This window comes from Simochromis diagramma, unplaced genomic scaffold (assembly GCF_900408965.1).
Source record: "Simochromis diagramma unplaced genomic scaffold, fSimDia1.1 OVJJ01000656.1, whole genome shotgun sequence".
NCBI lineage: Eukaryota > Metazoa > Chordata > Actinopteri > Cichliformes > Cichlidae > Simochromis > Simochromis diagramma.
Window position 1 is genome coordinate 117,316 of NW_024387038.1, and position 23,862 is coordinate 141,177.

The 23,862-nt window shown below is 41.9% G+C and overlaps 1 protein-coding gene across 1 annotated transcript; it reads right to left on the reverse strand.

Annotated features, from left to right (window-relative positions):
• Positions 1-238: 238 nt before the first annotated feature.
• On the reverse strand, positions 239-23,152 carry dvl2 (dishevelled segment polarity protein 2). Its single transcript, XM_040043597.1, has 15 exons — positions 22,589-23,152; positions 17,041-17,110; positions 13,682-13,836; positions 9,188-9,297; positions 8,834-8,963; positions 8,583-8,673; positions 8,423-8,492; positions 8,178-8,317; positions 7,619-7,695; positions 6,807-6,874; positions 6,587-6,721; positions 6,015-6,146; positions 3,876-4,052; positions 3,248-3,472; positions 239-1,876 (listed from the first exon to the last, which is right to left on the reverse strand). The coding sequence occupies exons 1-15, from the start codon at positions 22,747-22,749 to the stop codon at positions 1,314-1,316; spliced, it is 2,304 nt and encodes a 767-aa protein (XP_039899531.1). The 5' UTR covers positions 22,750-23,152; the 3' UTR covers positions 239-1,313.
• Positions 23,153-23,862: the final 710 nt, after the last annotated feature.

A 23,862-nucleotide genomic window follows, 5' to 3' on the forward strand; every position in this document is an offset into this window, starting at 1 on the left:
ATAAATTCTAAAGACTTCTACCATAAAGCTTTCCCATATCAACACCGGTTCTCTCGTATGAGAATTTCTGTTTCTATTATTACATCTATTAAAAACATGATGCTAAGCTAAATTCAAATCCCACATACCTTAGAGTTTTTGCAGCATCTGTACTGCAGTCTGTCAATGTGATAAAGTTCACGGTCACAAGCTTCATTCAAATCTTCACGTGTCTAGTTAAAATAAACAACTCTGAACCGTAAGTATGTATCAAATTTATTCTCAAATACACAAGCAAAGGTGGCAATATGAAATCAAGCAATGTGACACTATAAATGTCAGCTTTCTGAAATGTTGACTCTTCATTTAGCACCTTAATAGTTAGTTGGGTTACACATGATTTATATAGTCACACATAGAAAAAGGAACGGGTGAATAATGCGAGTCAGTAACATAAAAATAAGCATGGAGAGCTGGGGCATTTGGATCACAGTTACTGAGGATATACACTGCATGTAGGTAAAAGTACCGCTGTGGACGTCTAGTGCCACGAGTACCATCGAGCCTCTACAGCCTGACACAAAAAAAACACCCCCACCCCGCATTCCTCACAACAAGAGTTATCTCATGACTAGGCCTAGACAGTGATTACTAAACACAAGTTCTTCTGACATTTTTGGACCTTTCTTTCTTTTCACATTACAGTTTGCTGGTCTGTAGAGTTGCATATACACAGGAGTAATAGATATATACAGAGGGGCTCACTGTCAAACAATGCTGAAACAAAAGATGCTTGCTGTACCTGGAGTGTGAAAACGTAAATAATAATGGAAAGGCACTTGATTTGCTCCTGTGCAGCCAATGAATCTGGCCTGAGTGCCTGAGTGTGTCTGGCGCCCTCTAGTGCCAAACTGTGGTCTCAGTTGTTTCTGGATGGGCAGCTCAAGGGCAAGTGGCTGAACTGGAAGGGTCTTCCCATGATAAAATATTAAGTGAGTGTTTGAAGGAGTGTAATGATCAAATGCTAAATATTGTACAGTTTTCTGTAGGAGGGAAACAATAACCTCCTGGGTTAAGGCCTGAAAAATAAACAGGCTGTGCTTTGTAGTGGATTTGAAGAAGAGAAGCTAAACTTTCTACATAGATCAATTGAGATTTGTCCTATCGTCGTTCTTACTTTAAAACCCTGTTCGACCAAATTTAGTGTCAAGCGCCCCGACTCCAACAGGCACACACGAGTTCAATAAGCTACCATCAGATCCTCGTCGACACAAGTGGGAACACTAACTTCACATGAACGGACACCAAACACAAGGAAGAGAAAAAAACAACAACTACATGACGTCCACGAAGAACTCGCTGGGGTTTCCCATGGCCAGGTGGAACGACTGCCGTGACGCAGTGAGCTCTGGGGGTACGGAACCCAGGTCACGAGTGGGCGGAGCACCAGGCGGTCCTCCAGGAGTGGAGGAAGGAGGTGGAGGTAACGCGGGGTGCATGGGAGCTGCCGCCATCGGCTGCGTGTGCTGAAGGCCGTGGGCGGTTGCCATGGCCGGGTGTGGATGCTGGGGTACCATCATCACCATCATGGGGTTGTACGGCAGGATTCCCGGCGGGTAGGGGGACATGTGGGGCGGTTGGGGTATGCGGTGATGATGCGAGCGTTGGGAGGAGGCGTGGCTGTGCTCGCTGGGGGCGGCTGAACCGTGGCCGCGCCTCAGACTGCTGCGCGTCGAGTACTCAGACTCGCTGCCGCTGCCGGAGCGCGAGTCGGCCCCGCCACCTTCTCCACCACCGCCGGACGGGGATTTCTCCCCTCCGCCCACAGTGCTACCAGGGCCTTTACTGCTGCGACGCCGCTCACCCTCGCTTCTCGTCGAGCCGCTGCTCCGGCTCCCTGCAGCAACACGGGAGAGAAAATACTGTTTGATAACAAGTCAAACAAATCTGAGCTCTGATGACACTGCTTATCTGATTTACCAGTTTTACTAAAATCATTTACACTTTTCTGTGAAGTCTTTCTTGTGTAATTTCTTAGCATTTTCCACACAGCTGACTGCTGCCCCCCGGTGGAGGTGAGTTAGAACAACTTAGTTGCATGGATTGTGTGATGGCTCAGACAGAACAGGAAAGATGCACCTCAGGACACACATGGGACAAAGACACATTAGCAAACTTAAGCTGCCTTTGTCTACAGTTTTATTTATAGAAAAACTGAATTAAAAGTGTTCATAGGAGGTGGTTCATTTATGATATTACTTATTACTGAGATCTAAATTTACTACTCTTGCATTGAAGTTGTGTCCTAGCAGCAGGCGATGGAACCATTGGCCCTAACACTTTGCATATGACTGGGTACAGCCACCAGACTGTGCTGTTTATGCTTTTAAACAAAGATTTCAAGAAAATGCATCATTTTCTTTTGTATTTGATTAAAGTGAAGATTAATGATTGAGTGGGCTGAAGCATTCTAGACTTCGGCAATGGCTGGTTGCAAACTCCTGTGTGCAGATGTCTTCAACCTTTAACTCTACATATGCAGCTTTCCTCTCTGCTTTGCACAACAGGAATTGCTGCTCATTTTGATTTTTCACTTTTTAATAGCCGAATTTTGAATCACAGATGCCACAGGCGCTCTCCTGAGTCTCTGGTGTAGCGGTGAACACATTCATCTTACACGTGAAAGATAAAATGTGTCGTCTGAGACCAGGAGGAGGCAGAATCCCAGTCTAAGAGGTAGTGTATTTTTTTAATTTGTGGAAATGCAGTGTTCTCATGCATGAAGGCACTTTTGGCTCACACAGAGGAGGTTTAGGCCAAAAGCAGTAAAATGTTTTATTAAAAGCCCGTCATTTACTCAGCTTCAGACATTTTTATTCATTAAATGGGCAGAAAATAATATAATGCAGACTTAATGCAGTTAGTGGACATGGATCAGGGATGTGCCGTCATCTTCAAACGACCCATCTGAGCCAAGAAAAATCCTGAAATGGTAGAAATTGAGCAATAGGCTCATATGTCCTGTTTTATTGTATTTTCTAATATTATATCCATGATTAATAGCCCTGTGTGCAGTCATCAAGAGCCACAGGATATATTATACACAATGTCAGAGCACACTATGTAGCTCTGTCATGAAAAGCTAAACTTCTTGAGTAATATTTTGGAGTGGCCCTTCAAACAGGAAGAGTTTGCTCACAGCGGCCTCACCTACAGCATCTCACTCTAAAAATAAATACGGGATAAAAGAACATTTCTCTCCGCGTACCTTCGCTGTGTTGGCTGCCAGTGCTGCCCGGGGCGTAGCTGTAACTGGTAAGCTCGTGGTACGGAGGCGGCTGGCTGGAGAAGGGATGTGTTGGGTACGGCTGATAGGGGAAGGTGTGCATCATGGGCCACGGGGAAGCCCCAGGGAGCGGCAAGGGGGCCAGGGTGTCCTGGTCCGAGGCGCCGCTGGAACCGTCGTTGTCATTCAGAGACAGATTGGCCATATCTGTGTGGGAGACACGAGGGAGAGGGTGAATAATGGTGCAAAAATGTTCCTTCAAGATTTACAGCTAAGAGAATAATTTTTAGGTTTGCACGATGAATGGCTTCAAATATCAACCTCTGACATGAAAAGATCTTTTCTTGCACCAAACCCGAAAAAAAGATGACTACATCTGAACCGTTAATATGGTGCAGCTGGTGGACAATGATTGGTCTTCTTTCCTGAGATTTCATTTTAGCGATGGCAGAACATTAAAGAATCCTTTGATAACTATGACGTCAAATGTCTAACCCCTTCTACAACCGGTGCGTCCACCAGTGCCCATGTGCAAAATGTGATTAAGGATAAAACTCAGCAGTCGGATGTGTTGCTCAGTGTTTGATGTCAGGGTTTTGCAGCCACTCACAGTTCTCACAGTCGCTCAAGTCTCCGAATACATAGTAGCACTGTTCGGAGAATGTGATCTTATTGACCGTGTGACGAATGAAGCCGGCCTTCAGCAGGTTGCTGGCGTACTTCCTGGCTTCACGGCGGTCCTGAAATCCCTCGATGTGGTGAAACAACCACTCAACTACGTCTGAACCTGATGAGGGGTGCAGAGAAATCATTCTAATCATCATTAAGAAACATTTTGTCCCATAGATGCCAGGTTTTCGTAATAAAATTCAATCATGAAATAAAGACTTTTGACTGATCTTTTAAAAACAAACTAGCAAAACAAAAACACACACTAGGCTCAGTGCGTGCTCACATAAAAAGATTTGTTTCACACATGGCTCTTTTTCTAAACATAATCCCAGTGAGAGCCCCTACTACAACCAGAAAACGTATTAAATGAACATGATAATTAAAGAACATCTTATTATAATGAACATACCATACATATATCTGCATGGATGTTCTTCCCTCTCGTGCAAAACTTTGCACGAGCATACCTCAGTTATTAACATATGTTTTTTTTAAATAATCATTATAAATCCCAGTTCATGTTTCATGTTCATCCCCTGTGAATGCTTTTGTTTTAAGCGTCACGTTCGTCATGTGGCTTAACAGTCACTAAAATTTGCACCCATGATGGAATTTTGTTCAAATCACCAGTAAACACAGAAGGAAAAATTAGAAAAAGAGCGCCGCAGGCCGGTAAATATAACAGTAAAACCCAACATTGTTACAAAAAAAGAGGACCTGAGATTAATGGTTCAGTGCGACGATTTATCGAGTCATGTAAACGGGAGCATTTCACCCACATTTGTGACTAAAAACAGACCCGCAATAGAAACATATTTAGGTGCAGAGTGTGAATAAAAAGTTTAACATTAGGTCACTGCTGCAGGGATGATGATGCTGGCACACTTTAATGTGGAGCCGGAGTCTGTTTACACACCGCGAGGAGCAAAGAGGCGGCGCCGTTATTAAACAATAATTAAACAAGAAGGAGCAGTTGATCCATAATAAGACAAAAACGTTTCTTATCTTATTACTCCATTAATCGATTGACTTGATAGATTACTCGATGTGTAAAATAATCAATAGGTAAATACAAATTTGAATTTTTCAGTTCAAGTTGTCACTATGTGCGGAGGATTTTAGAATTCAGGTTATGTGTTAAGCCGTAGTTACCACACTGATTGAACTAGATAAAGACACTAACTCATTAATGTTGTTTGTCTCCCTCTGGAGGCCACATCAATATGAAAACAACAGATGTTTTCATATCTGATGTTATGCCTGTAGACAGTTTGAGAAACAGCAGATTGAGTTTGAGAAAAAACATTGAACTTTAAATGCAGCACTATAACAGCTGCAGTGAAGAGCAACAAAAGCAACACCGCCATCAAATGTACCACACCGCACAGCTGGCTGGGTGTGGTTACACATTTTATTCCTAATACACTTCCTTATATTTAACTTCCCATGTCTGTAACCTCACTGCTTGCATTCTTTTTGAGAGTTTATTTTAAAGTGAAGGGTTCCCAGTGCTGTATGCAGACCACTGAGTCATGTATTTATGTGGAGAAACTGAAACATCAACACCGCCGGGCTTACTTCTGGCTTACATCTAAAGTAGCCGAGTGAAAAATCTAACCAGCGGATTATTTATAAATCAAATATCTTTAAGAGGAATTTAGCAGGAAAACGACAAGCTCAAAAACTATCCAGGTGAAATGAACACCTCTGACTGAAAAAAACCTGCCTGACGCCTGAGGTGTGCCTGCAAGCTGCTGTGTTAGAGTACATTAAGAAGTTAGGGGGAAAGTAATAAAATCAGAGACTGAATATAACACCAAATTTTCATTTCAAAAAGCACAAAGTAGACAAACACGTAGTAATTATCCCTTGTGATTCAGCTGCATGCGATTCCAATTTAACACATGTTTTCATTCAAAACAGGCATTCACGTTTGTACTTGAGGGGTTTTTCCTCCCACAAGTCACACGGTTTTAATTCTGTGAACATAATGCCTGCCCTGTAAAGTCCTGTGAGGCACAAAAAATTCATGGAACGAGTGTAGTCTCTCTTGCCTCGTTTCCACTTTTTGTCTTACCTAGGAAAGCGTTGGGAATGGTGATTTTAAGCCACATGCGGTCCCGGACTTCCAGACCCGACTCTGGTGAGGCCATGGCTTTGGCGACTGATGCCATGTCAGAGTGCAGTGATAAGTTAAAGTCATCAAAACCTGGAGAAGGATGAAGAGTGGTTAAGGAAAAACCTCAGGAGGGAAAAACATGCAAGAAAGCATGACAGATGAAAACAGAACGGGGCCAAAAACAAGAAAGCAAGGAGTGGAACTTCAAAGAGATCAAAAGCAGGAAAGCAGCAGACGTCATTTATCACACAACAGCCGCGACAAAAGCAGAAAGACAGATGTGAAAGACGACTCCTGTGCCAGTGTCGATGGGAGACAAAGACGGACACAGACTGAAGAAGGGGAAAGAGATACTTTAGAATAATGAACTGAATTCAGACTGAATATCACGAGTCTGGATATGAAACTAGACAACTAGACACGAAGGACAGTTTTATGAAAATAATACACAGACATGAAAAGGCTGATATTACTAAAGGGGATATTATAAAGGAGCAAATATAGAGTAGGGTGAATGCAAAGACTCTTACGTTCAGTCTCGGTGACGGAGGACGAGGACGTGATGGTGCTGAGGGAGGAACTGCCTGGGTAGGGAGGGTAAGCCCCGGTCATGGCCACGGAGTGACTGACCCATGCTGCAGGGTCAATGGGTCGGACCGGCTCATCTGCAGGGTGAGGAAAACAATTAGGAAACAGTTACTGACACAAACATGGATCCGTGTGTTGTGTCTCAGGCAGAGCTGTACGTACTGCGAGGCAGAGTGAAGTAGCCCTGAGGAGACGGGTCCCAGCACTTTGCCACTGTGAGGATGATGGGCCTGGAAAAGAGTACGCAAACATCACGACTACGGTCAGATCGCATCGTCCACGCTAATACTGGGGTGAAGATTTACCCGATACAAAAACGTCACATGGCAACAACAAGACAAGGCAGGGCATGTCTGAGAGCGAGAGCTGTGTGTCAGCCTCCAATGATCATTTATTAATAAAACAAAACAAAAAAAAGACAGATACTTCTACAACCTCCCAAAGCACAGTACTTTGCAAAATATGCAAGAAAACTGAAGGTGGAGAGAACGAACACCTTTCACCACTTGAGGAAAAAACACAAGGCTACGAAGAAGGAGATACTAGCAGCGACGTGCGATTTAAACAAATCTCCACACAGCGTCACTGGAGCGCTCACTAGCTACACATCATAAGACAAGAAGAGCAAATGATGGATCAAAGTTACTGAAACAGGACTTTAAGAAGCTGGATTAAAGCCCAACCCAAGATATAACATCACAGAAGGACAAGAAGGAAAATCCCCTTTATTTACTTACACTTCTAAACGCTGCTGCCTTAATAAAACTGCAAGCATCAATAAAATGCTGTTCAGTAAATTTTTCCTATATTCTCAGAAATATCATTATAGCTTCTCTAAATATCATGATATAATTTTGAGACTATACCACCCATCCCTGATAACAACAAAAGCTTACTACCTGTTGACAAGACAAAACCTGAAAACATTTGATATCATCTAAAAAGTCAGATGGAAAAAAAAAAAAAAACCATACCCTGGCTTGTGTACAATCTCCCTCAGGACCCGCACTGCATCGTCGTTACTCATATTCTCAAAATTGATGTCATTCACCTAGGAGGAGAGGGGATAATGAGGCATAAGAAAAAGGTTTATTTAGACTCATAAGTGGAGATGAATTATTTATTGATGCTGATGATGAAGAATAACAACCAACTGTTTTGGTAGCTGATTAATCAAAGTCTTTTCAACAGAAAAATGTCAGTAATTTCCCAGTTCTAGCTTCTTGATCGGAACAAAAAAATAAAATAAAAACCAGTTGCATTCATACGCATAAATAGTTCCTTTGTTTAGTTTTAGAGAGAAACAGATGTGTTCATGTAGACAAGGAATGAATTACAACTGAAGTGAACAAGCACTGATCTGGACTGGATCACCCACTAGAAAAGCTCCTGAAATGAGACCCAGCAGATCTCAAAACCAAACAACCACACTGGTATTTCCTGGATAAACCAGCTGTCCGAGCAGTAATTTAAAAAACTAAATAAATCAAGACATCGTCATTTATATAGGAATAAGCCATCATTCCTCCTCACCTGCAGCAGCATGTCACCAGGTTCAATGCGTCCATCAGCAGCCACAGCTCCTCCCTTCATGATGGAGCCAATGTAGATGCCTCCATCCCCCCTTTCGTTGCTCTGACCCACTATGCTGATACCCAGGAAGTTGTACTTTTCTGTACGGTTGAGAAATCACAATAATGTTAAGACGAGGTGAACATTAGGTAAGAAAAATGAATCTGAGATATGAGGTTCATGAGGTGCATGAGGAGAGTACAGACCCATGTTCAGAGTGACGGTGATGATGTTCAGAGACATCGTGGAATCTGTAACACTGCTGAAGGAGGAGGCCTGGAGCAGGAAATGACAACATTACACTACAGACACTGACGTGACCAAAATATTTAATCTGTTTGCACAAAGTAAATCGTGTGCACACACCCTCTCCAGACGTGGGGGACGCTGTTTCCTCCGTCGACGATGTCGCTTAAGAAGCCTCGAAGCTGTGCTCTGCTCTGTGGCACTGCTGAACCTGTTCGACAAAAGGTGAAAGGTCAAGAGAGAGAAATATTTCATAAACCTTTAACAGGCTTGGCTCTTAAGGAGGTCAACACAAATTTAAGGGACAGCTTCTCTCGCATTAGCCTGTTTCATCACCTACTGGATACATACGACATTGATCTCTTTCTCACCTGCTCATCGTGTCATCGTCCTCAGAGTCGCAGAAGCTGGTCGTTTCTAACTCGCTGCTCATCACCGTGCTAGAGCTCTCGTATCCTGCCAGGTGGCGCTCCAGACGACTCTGGCCGTTCATACGAGGGCCTGAGATGCCGCACGAGAGTCCCCAAAGACAACAGGAAAATAATCAACATGATTTTTCATGTTTGTGCAAGTCAGGGTTTCCCTATAGATCCCAAACATTCCTCACTCCTCAGCAACTCTCTGATTATATCAACTTGTATTGAGTGTCTGGGAGATATAGACGTGCCAAATCTTGATAGGAGGCAGTATTAAAAGGATTGTTTTCGTGTGCACGAGTGTCTCACCGTGTTGTTCCATGCTCTCTCTGTGCCGAGGCCTCTCTCTCCTGAAAGAAACTACAGACTCCGTTTCAGTCTGGTCGTCCAAAGTCTCCACGCTGCCTGTTGCATTGGGACTGTAAAAATAAGCACAATTACAGATGGAATTAGAGCACGACTGGATTCAACACTGGAGTAATCAGTGTTTACAACATAAAAGGCCTTTCTAACTACATACGTTTTTTATGTTATGCATTTTTGCAATTATAGTAGGCTAGAAAGTTCCTTAAATTACCTGTTCTTTTAAAGCAGTATTGCCTGCTGCTGTATACGAATATCTAAGCTTTATTTTTTCGTCCTAATTTCTAACAGCTTCCTCTGAATGAAAATGGGCTTAACTGAATCTGACACATAATACAAGTATTTGTATTATTTATTAATTATCATACAAATAAATAAAGAAAATAAGTGCCAATTTGCTATTTAGAGAACTGTAATATTTTCAGGAGGACATTTGAACAGTCAAAAGAAAAGCCTGTCAGTGTTTCTGCTGGACAAACTTCAAAAGAGGCCTTTTTTCTAAATGATCTCATTACCATCTTTGCAGACATTTTGCTGTTATCTCCCAAGAGACATCCTTATCAGTAATAAACTAGAATCAGCTGATATCAGTCCATTTCTTTAGTCAAACTCTAGACTATTCTTCAGTTAAACAGAACTACTCGCTCTTTTCCTTATTTCCTGTCACATTTACAGAACATTTACATATTTATATCACGCTATTTAAAAACAACTTGGTAATTGTCCAAATAAGTGTCCTGAGAAGGACCAAGGCCCAGTATAGGCTCCTTAGATGCTGTCAGACTACTCTGGGAGTCTAAGAATACAAATATAGAGCTGGACACACGTACAACTGTTCCCTTTTAAACACCAAATCAACATTTTAATACATACTTTTAGCATTATGTGCTTAATGTTGCTTACATTAAAGTTGTTGGTCAGGTACGTGTCACTTTAATGAGGCCTTGGACATATGTATTACATTGTCTCTTATTGCAGTGAAGGCTATAGAACAGCACAATCTCTTTGCTGGTTAAACTGAACCTTTTCTTTGGTACCAGAGACCCTTTCATTTGAAGATTGTCACGTATGAGCAGTAAGGTGTCGGTCTAGCTCCAAACATATTATGGAAACAAATAACTAATTTACTTTTTCTTCTTTACTTCCTCACTAATGACTCATGAAAAAGCAGTGTGCAGATATACTTGGTTTTTTATAAAGATAAAGGATGGACTATGGTTATAACTATAGTTTTCAGTAATGTTGGATTGGTCATATCAATATTAGATTACATGAAAGGCAGCAAACATCGATGTATATCTAAGCTGGTGACGCTGATTAGATTCACTCACTGAATTCTACCTTTTGATTAGCTTTATACTGCCCAGGTGTTAGAAATCATCCCTACAGCTATTGAATCATCTGTTTATATCCTGTTGAGTTCAATTGGCTCGATCCACAAAGAGCAGTGAATATCAGAGTAGCAGTTCATCACAGCTGACCTATGATTTATGTACAATAAAGCGAAAACCTACTGGATATCCCAATACAAAACAGTGTGCAACCACTTCTGATTTTTTGGCCCACACTGATACACATTTTTGCTACACCTGATCTTACAGCTTGCCCACCTGTGAAGTCCCACTTTAACCTTCTTCGTACATGTATGTACAAGCTGTACAATATGACATAATATAATACAAATAAATAATAAATAGTTATTTTGAAATTCATACTGGTTTTTTGCTTTTTTTAAAAGCTGTCCTAATCACACACGTGTGTGCGCGCACATGCATGTTTTTGTTTGTTTGTTTTAAAAAATGAAATGACTACATGTAAGATGAGATCTCATTCTTGCTCTAAAGACTTGTATTAGCTTGACAGTTTTTAAGCTTCATTCACTTCTTCGTTTTGCTTTTTCAGCTCAAAACTAATGTTTTTGGTAGCCTCTGTCTCAGTGTAGGTTCTGGTAAACCCAGCGTTGAATACCTGCCCAGGAACTGACAGCAAACAAAGTGAGAAACCAGTTGGTTCACTGCTATTAGCAGATATTTCCAAAACAGTGTTAAACAAGAATAATCACTAGGAAAGTGTTTGTTGACACATTTGTCATATTAACTTAATGTGATGTTACAGTTTTCTGCAGTAACCCCAACTATCCAAACCAACTAGACCACATTTCATAACATTTCAAAGCACACTGGAATGGAAGTTCTTGAATATGGCAAAAACATACTCAAACTGTGTGAGGGAACACTTCAATCAGATCTGTCTACTCAGGGATTGAAAGCTTTTCCTTGTGTCAATAACAAGGGCGGTCCCAGCTAAGATCAGTTTCAAATGAGCTCACATATTCGTGCGTAAACCTGATACTCTGAGAGTGTGAGATATTCAGGTAAATATACAGTTTCTAATTAAAACTATAGGAGGAGCACAGGTGTGTGTTGCAAGTCTTCAAGTACAATGGGTGAAAAGTGGTGGATCATCCCAAAACTACATGAGATCAGCTTGTTAATGACCTGAAGACAGTTGGGATCACAGTCGCTAAGAACAACACTGGTAACACACTTGAGCACAATGCAATGAAATCCTGCAGCGCACACAACATCCATACATGCCACCCTTCCTGATTTTTCTGTGAGAATCCCAAATTTCAGTGCCATCCATCCATCCATTCGCTTCCGCTTATCCTTTTCAGGGTCGCGAGGGGTGCTGGAGCCAATCCCAGCTGTCATAGGGCGAGAGGCGGGGTACTCCCTGGACAGGTCGCCAGTCTGTCGCAGGGCTAACACACAAGGACAGACAACCATTCATACTCACATTCACTCACACATTCACACCTAGTGGCAATTTGGATTATCCAATTAACCTATCCCCACAAGCTGCATGTCTTTCAGAATTTCAGTGCCCCTCCCGAAAATCTCCCGATTTTCCACCCGGACAACAAAATTTAAAAACCATATCCCAGATAGGCCCAGGCAATTCCAGTTTCCAACAATGGCTACTACTACTGCAGTTACTTAGTTTTAATACTACTCTAATTATTCTTTCTGGGTCACAAAATAAACTTTTAACATATTTTCAGGCGAGAATGTAGCTGCGTAAACTCGAGCTGACGAGAACAGCAAACTCCCGGCACATCGTTTATAAACCCCCGCGGTCTTTCACTACTCAGGATAAACATGATATATAAGTCACTTAAATAACTTAAACATGTTATTGTTTGGCTTTTTCAGTGTTTTATTTGTTTGTGAGTAAATCGGTTTGGCTGAGATTAAAGTTATTAGATTAGATTAAACAAAACTTTATTAATCTCTCGGGAGGGTTCCTCCGGCGGTTTTCACACAGCTGAATAAACGTCGGACAGAAAACTGATTAAACTGAAGTGTGAGATGGTCGAAAATGTACGCCAGCGTCCGGTTATATTTTAGATAGCAAGGAGCAGACGGCAGAGTTTCACTCCACCGAGGGAGCTCGTGACGTAGTTCTGAAGGCTAGACCGTCCAATTTCACGGTCGCTCATTTCCGGTCTACCCGACCCACTTAGACCACGAAGGCCGGGTCCTCAGGTGGACCCAGCCTCTGAATTTGGACACCTCCGCTGTTTCCAGCCGGACAATAATAACGGTGACATTTAACTTATTTTATCCGATAAATAAACACTGTAAAATTCAAATCTAGCTCTTTGACATCATCTCAACCAACTGTGTTTGAAAGGAGGAAAATGCTGAGCACATCCTTGCAGTTCAGGAGTTGGAACCATTATTGGGGCTGTTTTTCTGCTAAGGGGACAGGGTGACTTCACTGCATCGAGGATGTCAATGAACAAGACATGTAATATACAATCACGGACGAGAACCTCCTTCTCTCAGCCAGAACGCCGAAAACGGGTCATGGATGGATGTTCCATCATGACCAAAAAAATCACCAAGGCAACAAAGGAGCAGCTACAGATGAAGCAGGAAATCATGAAGTGGCCTAGCCAGTCTTCAAACCTCAGACTTACACAAACTCTGTGGAGGAAGCTGAAGTTTTGAGCTGCCATGGGGCAGCTAAGAAAGGATTTAAAGATTTGTGCAAACCTGGTGACCAACTACAAGAAACATCTTACAGCTGTGCTTGCTAACAAGAGTTTCTCCACCAAGTACTAAGTTGTGTTTTACTTGTTGATCAAATACTAATTTCATGACAGTGACATGCAAATCAGTTTAAAACTTTTATGTAAAGTGTTTTTTTCAGGATTGTTCGCTGATGTTCTGCCTCAGTCCATTAAACTAAAACTACCTTAAAATTTGAAACTGTTCATTTCCTGATAAGTGAGCAAGCTTGCAAACTTCAGCAGGGGATCAAATAATCATTTCCCTCACTTTAAATACACAGTAAATGATTCACGTGTGTGTGTGTGTGTGTGTGTGTGTGTGTGTGTGTGTGTGTGTGTGTGTGTGTGTGTGTGTTGCTTACTGGAAAGATGGTGGTCTGGAGTCCCCGATGCCCCCGGTCCTCTCTGCAGGTGGGGGAGGAAGGGGTGGCGGAGGGGGCAAAGGCTGGGTAGTTGTTTCCACAGGGGGGACCACTGCCACTGGAGGCTCTGCTGCAGGAGTGTCTGAAGATACCAACTGATATATAAAAGGAAGAAAAATAAAAGAGATTTAGAGACAACACAAAAAAAAAAATAAAGAGAGGAAAGAATCTGAGGTAAAGGTCGAGGGAAGCAGGATGGAAAGTATTAGGAAAAAAGTAGGCAAGTATGTGGAGTGGTGAGAAACTGGCACAAAGTAAGAGAGGGCAGAGAGACGAGAGGGTGAAAAAAAAGAAAAGGAATGAAAGGACGAGAAGGAAGGAGGTGGAGGGCAGAGGGAGGAAAAACGGGTACTATGTCAATTACTTTCACATACAAACACTGTACTCTTTTCAGACGAAGGTCTCAAGGGCAAACTGAAACGCTATCCTACACTTAACCTGTCTCTCTTCATTATACAACAAAAGTGTCCACACACACACATACAAGGGGAGAGAGCAGTATCACACATCAACAATTAGGATGAATGGCATATAGCTTCCAATTACATGGACCATAGAAACACAGAGAGCGGAGTCCAGGCCTTCTTACATCACTGCAGAGCCCACACATAACGTTTCTTATTATAAACTTCATATGAGCTCCAGAGTTTGGGAAGTTTGGTGCATTCAGTGACTTCATATAAACATGCTTTGTATTTCCTGTCAAAATAACTCAACCAAATGTCCACAAGCATGTGCACAGAGACGTTCGCCCACTTTATCCAGTCACTCCCTGCTTTTTGCTCTCCATTAATGGCTACGTAACTGTGAAACACTCATCTTCTGGGATCCCTTCATCCATCTCTCTGTGCAGATCGCATATCAGTCCCTCTGGTGTCTGAGCTTTGTTCTCCCTCTCTTTGAGTTCTTATGCACTTAACAGATGCTCCAGCCCCTGTCCTTCTTATCTGGGCCAAGTCTCAGTGTTTTGTCTCCTTTTAAATGCAACCCGCAGGGTGGAGTACAACAACTGGGTCTTCTACAAGAGAAATGGAAAGTATGAAAGCTGTACCTGGCAACTCGCTGTGCTATAACTGCTAACAAGCCACGCTGCGTGCAGCTCGGCTCGAGTATCAGTTAACACAATCAGAGAAACATTTGCTTCCTTTGTGAATTTGTTTGGCAAACTTAAAAACGCCTTTTCTATCTCGACATGCTCATTTAAATGCTTGCATATGTTAAATTCCGTGCGGCTACAGAATTTTAACTTGACTTTCTCGCCTAATACTGTTCTATGTGTTTGCACATGGCCAAGTCATGCATTGCTGCATGTAAACAACTGTGATGCATGCTTTCCTGCTAATATCGCCTTCTAAATCGGGGGTCCAGTTGTTCCAAAATAGCTCAGCTTGACAAAGCAGTCACATTGTAGGATATCAATGTGTAGACGGAGTGAAAATTTTAATGTTGCTGGTCAACATTTTAGCTGCGAGTTGACTAAAAAAAAAATTTAAGACACATTTAAAATGAATTTAAGACCATTTAAATCTTTTAAGGTTGTTTATTAGCAAATACGTATTTAAGATAAAAGCTTTATAAGGACTTGCAGCCACCCCGGCCAGATTTGACAATTACTCTGGCAAAGAAAACAATGAACTATCTTTTTAATGAGAGCCAGTTTAATATAGCATCTTGTTTATAGTATTGAGTTTTTGCTGACATTGATGTAAATGCGTAAATTTAATAATAGGCATTTAGTTTGTGCTTTGACAATAAGGACCTCCAAGTCTGAGGTCACAGCTCTCAGCTGGAAAGGGGGTGGGATGCCCCAAGTGGGGTAATTTAAAGGGTCACTGAGGTGTGAGTGGAGCATGAGACTGGTATACTGGTGTGGTGTCAGCAGTGATGCTATATCAGTCTGTTGTGGTGAAGTAAGAGTTAGCTTGAAAGCAAAGCCGCTGCTCTACCAGTCGATCTACGTTCCTACTCTGACCTAAGGCCCTAAGCTGTGGGTATCCACTGAAACTATGCGATGGCAGATACAAGGAGAAGGAAGTGAGCTTCCTCCAAAGGGTGGCTTGGCCCAGCCTTAAAGATAGACTGTGGAGTTGGTAGTTAAGGAGGCGCTCAAACTGCAGCTGCTAATGCTCCACACAAAAAGGACCCAGTTGAGATTGTTCAGGCATCTGACTAGGATGCCTCCTGGATGCTTCTTGGTGAAGTGTTTTGGGCATGTGTTAGTGGGAGCAGGCCCCGGATTAGACCCAGGCCTGAAACTGCCTGCGTTGTCCCCCTTGAAAGAGCTAGAATAAACGTCAGGGAGACAGGGAAGTCTAGACATTTCAGCTTAGACTACTGTCCCACAACCTGGACTCAGATAAGAGGCAGAAGATGGATGGATGGAAATTTTGTAAACTTTCAATTTACACAAATAGCAGAGGAAACAACACAAAAACACCTATGAATATAAAGCAGATAAGAGCATTATCTCTACTGCCCTCGGTGTTAAAACACATAACGGGGTAAAACAAATGGTACAAAAATGACCCCTCTCAAGCTGAATGGAAGCATAACTATGATATGGAAAATATTTGTAGGGACCCTCTCTCAGAAAAATGGAAAAAGTGCATCAGCCTTACTGCAAACATGGACATCATGTCTGTCTCCAGGTTAAAATGTGCACGCTTTCATTTGACAAATCTCTTTAAAATGTTTAAAAGGGAAACAAAATGTCATACAAAGAAACAGTCGGTTCAAGGCGATGAGTGTAAGAAAATTCTCAAGTGACAAAAGATTTATTGAAGTCTGAGAGTAACAGTCTAGCAAAACTACCAGTGACTCAGACTGTTGATAAAGCTCCAAGAACAATTTTCCCATACATCTGCTGAATCTGCTCCCTCCTGTTTTACCTGGGTGGACAGTTACTCTGGTTCAGTTTTTTTCCTGTTCCAAGTTTCCAAACGTTTCACCAAAGAGCAAGCCAGGACCAGATGTGCAAACTCTCTGATGACATATAATTGTGCAAAGTTAATGGCTAAAAATCTGAAATCTAATTACTTCATTTTGCTGCTGCTGGTTAGACAAGACTGTTGGTCTGAGGGAGGTCTGAAGGAAGACACAGGAAAAAGAAGAGGTGGTTTTTGCAAACACCCTCTGGCTAAACATGATGTAGGCTTATTCTTGAGATTAAACTTAAGTCTTGACATTTTCAGACAAGCCTCAAGAGGAAATGATGGAAAAAGAAAGGTTAGCAGGGAAATGTGTATAGCTTCCACTCCTGCTTTAAAAAGAAAATAAACAGCAAGTTTATCATCTCTTACCCATGACACCACTCTGCCGTTGAAACATGGCAACTTGGCACTGTCGTCTGAAATCTCTTCCTTCACCACCCTGAAGAACAGAGACACACAGGGAGGTTCAGTAGGTTTGAACGGTTCTGGATTTCTGACATCATGATAAGTGTGATCTGTATGGTACACTGCAGTGGAGAAAAGAGGGCTGAAAACGACATTAAGTCATAGATGGAAAAAGTGAAAGTGCGGAGGGGAATTAAACAGTTTACATTACCGACACATTACATGAAATATATGAGCCCGTGACAACAACACAGCTGCACCAAATCAAAGTGCCAGGGTTAACTCAAAACCCATCTGGGTAAATCATCAGCTTACAGCCACATCAATGCAGCTGCAGTCGATCACACTCATATTAAAACTGATTTCACTGAAAAACTGGATGGCTGGGAGGAGGATCGCATTCGGCCAAACCTGAGGAACATTTTCTAATGAAACAAAAAGGATAATGAGTTTAAAGGCTTTTGTTTTGTGTTTTTGGTGGGTGGCTACATAGGCCAGTCAGATTACTTGCTATGAAGAGTAAAGGCAATAGAGATAAGAAGGGGTTCAATTCATGGTTGAACAGAACCTCTCTGGGAGGTACAAAAAAATTCCTTTATATAAGAAAAACTTGGTTTAAGGATAAAATAATTTGCATGTTTTTGATTATAATAGGGAACTGATTGTATAACACATCCAAGTATCTCAGCAACACTACCAAACTAGGGGCTGGCAAAAAACACCCCTGAAGTGTGACGACAGCAGAAGAAAGAAACTAGTGTGACCCAGTCGAGAGTCTCAAAAATATCTCTGAAATGAAATGAAACGAAACAAGGGCACAGAAATTGTATTAAAAATGTTTTGGATTCAGTCAGCAGAGGTAGAGGAAACCTTGCCTAGGACTGGCTTTTTTAGCATTTGTAGTCACACACCAGGGCTTATCTAATTGTTGAGGTTCTCTCTGTAACAATGTACCATCTTAATCCTGCAATAACCCTGCAAGTATCTTTGAGCGACTGCTGTTGTGAACTGGGACTATATAACTAAACCTGAACTGAATTATACTGGCTCCTTACTGAATAGGCTATTAGGGGAGGATGATCTTTACAGTAAAGCTGATGAGCCTCTGTTACTTCCTCTGGCACAAATCCATCACCTTTCTTGTTCTTTCGGACTATTGTATTAACAAAATTGCACTTATTCTTAAAGTGCGAATGCGACTTCCACAGTGTTGGCGAGGTGTTGATTGTTCAGTCATTTTGCTAATATCTTAGTTGTACACAAAGGAGAGCCAAAACAGTCAGTCTCCTTCCTGACCTCAGATTCCTTGAATGTAGATCAAGTTGATCTAAATGTAATGTAGCAGTATTGTAAGAGGTTTAAATGAATATTAAAGCAACATTTAACTAATTTAGCTTCAGTTAGCCCCCATTAAAAGTAAACTCCACACCAGTATAAGTACAAGCTTATCACTGGGATCCTGCTTCTAATCTTATTTCCAAAATACCACCCAAGTCATGGAGCCATGAATCAGCACACTAACAACAAACATCACAAAACTGCTTCACAGACACTGAGGAATTTCTTCATTTACCACAATGAGCTAAAACACATTGAGCCTACTTGTGAATTACACAACCCGGTCAACTAAATCTGCATGCAAAGCCATTACAGATAACAGCAGCTACTTAACATTAATAGCCAACATGGTCTAAATTCTTTAAAGACAACACATCCGTCTGGCAGTTTTCCCCTCCTCCATCTAAGACTTCCATGTTTACAGAGAGGCAAACACTTGGCTTCAGCTACAGTAGTTCCAAGAGACCGAGCTGGGCGTAAGTGCTACATAGAGGACACTTGGCTGTTCAAGCGTCTCCAAAAGTCTCCTTTTTCCAGCTTCACATGCCAGCGTACCTCCTCTTAAGTGTGTGAGACTTGGTCAGGCTCCACTGGGCTTTTGTAAGCAGCTGTTGAGAGCTGGTTTTGTGGGTGCATGCTAGCATACAGCCGGATTGTAGTGGGCACTATTGAGGATCTGCTGCAGGTTTTGAGAGCCCTGTCTATGTGGCTACTGATGTAGCTAACAATATTTTTTTTTTTTCCTATCCATTACGCTTTTTCAGCACAAATCTGCACCTAGACGGCAGATGGACAGATGCACAAATTGTCTGCAGAGAGCAAGATTGTCGTCATTCCTCTGTCCCCCAAACAAACAAGAGACCACAGTCGAAAGTCATTTCACTCACATACTGAAATGCCTCGAATACAATGCATAAACAACTCGGAAATATGCAGAGTCCTGTTGGATTAACTTAAACTTTTCCCTGCCGACTACCATTCTTCAAGTCCCTTGCTACCCTTAAATTCCTCACTCTCAACACGGCATTGCTGTTCTAACAATTAATCTTACTCAAACAGCTCCCTGATCCCTTCTCAGCTTCTCAGCGCACATGTATACAGCAGAATATCCAGTGACTCTAAGTGAACACCACCCTGTTCTTTCTCTCCCTTTCTTCTCCCCATAGACACCCCAGACACCCAGCAAATGGACCCTGTCCAGGTCCAGGTTCCTAGCACCAGCCCTGGCCTGCTCTGCTCCACGGAGCTCCCCCCTCTGCCACACACACAGATCTCCTCGACAGCTGGCCTCAGCCCAGGACAAATGAAAACACACACTATTACACACTCCTCTCCTGGTTAAGAGAGAGCAGGGGGAAGAGAGGGGGAGAAAAAGTCCCTGCTTTGATTGGACAGCTGACTCAGAGCTATGTTTGAAATTTTTCATCTGAACTCAGTTGGAGATATTCAAATGAGAGAGCATGATGCCAGACAGTGCAATTTAACTTAAAGACAGGCCATACAGTCTTTGAGAGTTTCCAGAGGGTGGCTCGTTTGAGACGTTTAACATTTAGTACTCACACACAAGCACACGGGGTCTAAACATAATCATGTGTTACCCAGTTACACAGGGACAAGCTCTTAATCTGACAGTTAACTTACAAAGTCTAGTAAAGGTAACATAATAAACCGACACGCTGATTGAAAAGCTCGCCAATTATCTTACTGTGCACATGACAGCTGCACACACGCACTCTTTGGGACATTAGACTAAAACTAATACAACAGACCTCCAAAAAGTCTGGAAAGTTTACTTTTTGTTAAAGTTTCAAACTTCATGTTGGTAGCGTCAGTTTGTGGTGCTTTTGAAAGGAAATTCAATAGAAAATAAACAGTCAGTGAGCAGAGTATCAAGTAACATGTTTTCTTCATGTTACATGTAATAAACAGTAAGTGATTTTATATATATATATATATATATATATATATATATATATATATATAAGATATTTGAAAGCATCACCTTAATGGTGAAGTCTCTTTTTCTTGTAGTTATTTGACCTATTTAATTGATTTTTATTTCAATCTTGTGTGTTTTTATCATTTAGTTCCAATGTACACCACTTTGTGTTCGTTTTAGTTCTTTTAAACTGTTTTATAAAAAAAAAAAAAAAAAGATGCTATTGTATGGTATGCTTAGGTGATGGATCCCAAATCCTAAATATGGGTTTCAAATACGTAGGTCAAACATGGCCATCGTTGTGTACGTACTAGTGACAGACAACTTGTCTAAAAACCTATGCCATAACCTGCCACACATCTCCCTAGAAATGTAAGTACACATCGTCGTCTGTGCAGCTCCTACGGGTATAAATGCAGACGACAGTGTTTGGCACTTGCTTGGGCTCTACATTACTAGATTTGCTGCAGAAGCAGAATTCAGACTTTTAAATCTGAGCTCACTCATACAACAGCAGGTTGCCAAACACAAGAAAGCCCCACCATAATGCTGTGTTAGAGATTTGTATGAAAGTCCAGATTTCCAAGTTCTCAGCTGGAATGTTTAACTGGAACGTACCCCTCAACTTGAATTTCCTACTTAGAAAAATGAAGCAGTCCCATAAACCCCGAGTTTACTATCCAAAATGGTACTGGTAATGGTAAAGAGTATAAAAACTACAACTTCTGTGCATTTGTGACTCACTGAATAAGCCATACACAGAGCACAGGCCAGGCTCCAGCCACGAATGTGCTGCAGCGTTGTTTTTAAGTGCAGAAAAACAAACACTATACTGCATTACTAGTGCTACACCACTGGCTCTACCTTAATCAAGAGCAAAACAAATCCTGCTTTTCCTCACTTTTACAACGTTCCCACTAAACACTGTAATTCTGGAGTGACATCACTTTGTTCACTTCTATGCAAGCAGACTTCTTTTCACAACCAGAAGAGTCGCCCCCTTCTGTTTATTACAAGGTACTTCCACATTAGCTTCACTTTTCAGAATTGAAAATCATGCCCATCCATCCAAAAACTATCCATCTTCTATATACTGTCTAGGCTTAACGCTATGATGCAAACAGCTCGACTACATTAGGTAAACTGCAACTTCCAATTTTTATTTATTTATTTATTTATTTTTATTTATTTATTTATTTATTTTTTTTTTTTTGGGGGGGGGGGGATTACAGGCACTGGTTAGACCAGATGTACAGTATTTTTAAACAGATCTGATATTGCTGTTGCTTCTGTTGACAGCTAATAGCAGCCCACCAGCTTTATCAAAGCCCAGTGAAAAGCCAAAAAAATCCACCTCATCTCCGGGCTGATATTAGGGCTGCTTGGCACAGGCTCCCCTGGTGCCATCCAAACGGAGTAAAAGAGGCAAATAGCCCAGACCAAATCTTCATCCAAGACTACAATGTATTTAACAGAAACCCTAAGGGTCTCTCGCTGTGTGAATAAACCACAAACATGCATTCCTCTGCGCGAAAACACACAGCAAGATTGAATTGATAGAGGCGAGGAGACGGCTCTTTCTAAGGAAGTTTAGGTTTTGTGTGTGTCTGTGTGTGTGAGGAATTGGGGGAATGAACGGGTGGCTGGGAGGCCATAGTGTTAAAGAGGGGAGACAAAACCCGAAAGAAAGAAAAGGCGAGGATTTCAGCAGATGATGGACTGAAGGAGGGAGGGAGGCATGAGGATTAGGGCAAAGAAAAGCAGCAGGGGCAGGGAATGCCTCCCATTGTAATGATGATGTTTTCTGAGAAAAGTCCCAGCCGACACAGCTACCTCTGGTATTTGAATATTCATCACCACTCATTACAACTTTCTGATTAAGGCCGGGCTTGGGGGACTGGGGTCCAGACAGGCTGGCTTCATGCATGTTCACCCTCCCTCGAACCACAAGTTACCCCCAGCGACAAATATACCACAACTGCTCACAAGATGGGATAGAGTGGTTTTAGAGATACAAACAGCATTTTCTCCCACAACTATGTACGCACGTTAGCTCTGGGAAGTCACTCCTCCGATCAGAAAATCCAAGCACAACAAAAGGGGGGCTGCTTTCCAAAATTTCTGTGCCTACATTCACGTTTGCATGATGGATCTCCTTATTTTGCATGCAAAGCTCACAGCTCTCCTTCTACTAGAGACACAGAGAGGGGAAGGAAAGAAATCACTGCAGCTCACCCGAAGTCTTGGTCCATAGACTTGAAGAAGAACTTGTAGTTTGGCTTGTTCAGGACCTGTTTAAAATCCAGCAAAGTGATATTTTCGGCAGCGATGGGAATCTTCACCAAATACGGCGTCTCCTCCTCGTCGATATGATAAATTATTTTGGTTTCCGCCATCTCTACGTTTGCGGTTTCTTTTTTCTTCTTCTTTTCCTGCCGACCTGGAAGTTTCCGAAAGAAATACACACACACCGTGAGGCGAGGTAGCGATAACTTTGTGGGGCAGTTAGCTGGCGGCGGAGCTAGCTTAGGTGGCTAACGAGACGGCAGAGGTGAAACGATGAGGGCCACCGAGATTTTCGGTCCGAGCCGGAGGACGTAGGGAGGAAAAACCCTGCTCGAAGCTCGACTTCCCTGGAGTAAAAACTCGCATTCCCACTGTTACCGAGAGGCGAGGGAAAAAATACGGGGAAGCTACATTCACACGACCTAACTCCCAACAACTTTTCCCCCAACAAAAACATACAGGGGAGGGGGGGGTCTGAAAACTTTTCACCACTTGTTGCGAGCCAACGCGGCGTGTGACGTAAAGACGTACCCCCTTCTTTTCTTTTTTTTTACGTACCCTTCCGAACCAGACCCCCCCCCCCTCCCCGACCCTGTAGTATTAGTATTCTTACATACATAAATAAAGCGTCTCTAATGGTATTTTATACTATATTTTCACAGCCTGTTCACGTTCATATATTTTTCTGAATATTTCTTTTAATACTTTTTTTGTTTTTTAGTCTAACATTTTAATAATGAGCTTTTATTTCCATCAGTTGGTTAAATAGTATGGAGCATTAAACTTCAAGACTGTAAATGATAAATGGACTGGTGCTTAAATAGCGCCTATCTACTCAGGTTAAACACTCAAAAGGCTTTCTTACTGCGAGCCTTCATTCACCCAGTCACACACATCCATAAAGTGCTTTTATATGTCCATAAGCACCATTTTCTCTAACATTAACACCACTCCAATGGATGCAAAAGGGTAACGAAGGTTTCAGTACCTTGACACTTGAACTAGTGGTTTTGTGCCAGAAAGTGATTTCCCATGTTTCTGTGTGTTTTTGTGTCTAAAATCGTTATTTAGGTTGGTACATAGACTATAGTGAACTGGGTTTATGAAAGGGTTATATATATAAAATAAAGAAATTACCTATTTTGCAAGTGTCTTTATGAATCTGCGTTATTGTGTCTACATTATAATGAATCCAGACCTTTTTGGCCACAAGAACTATCTTT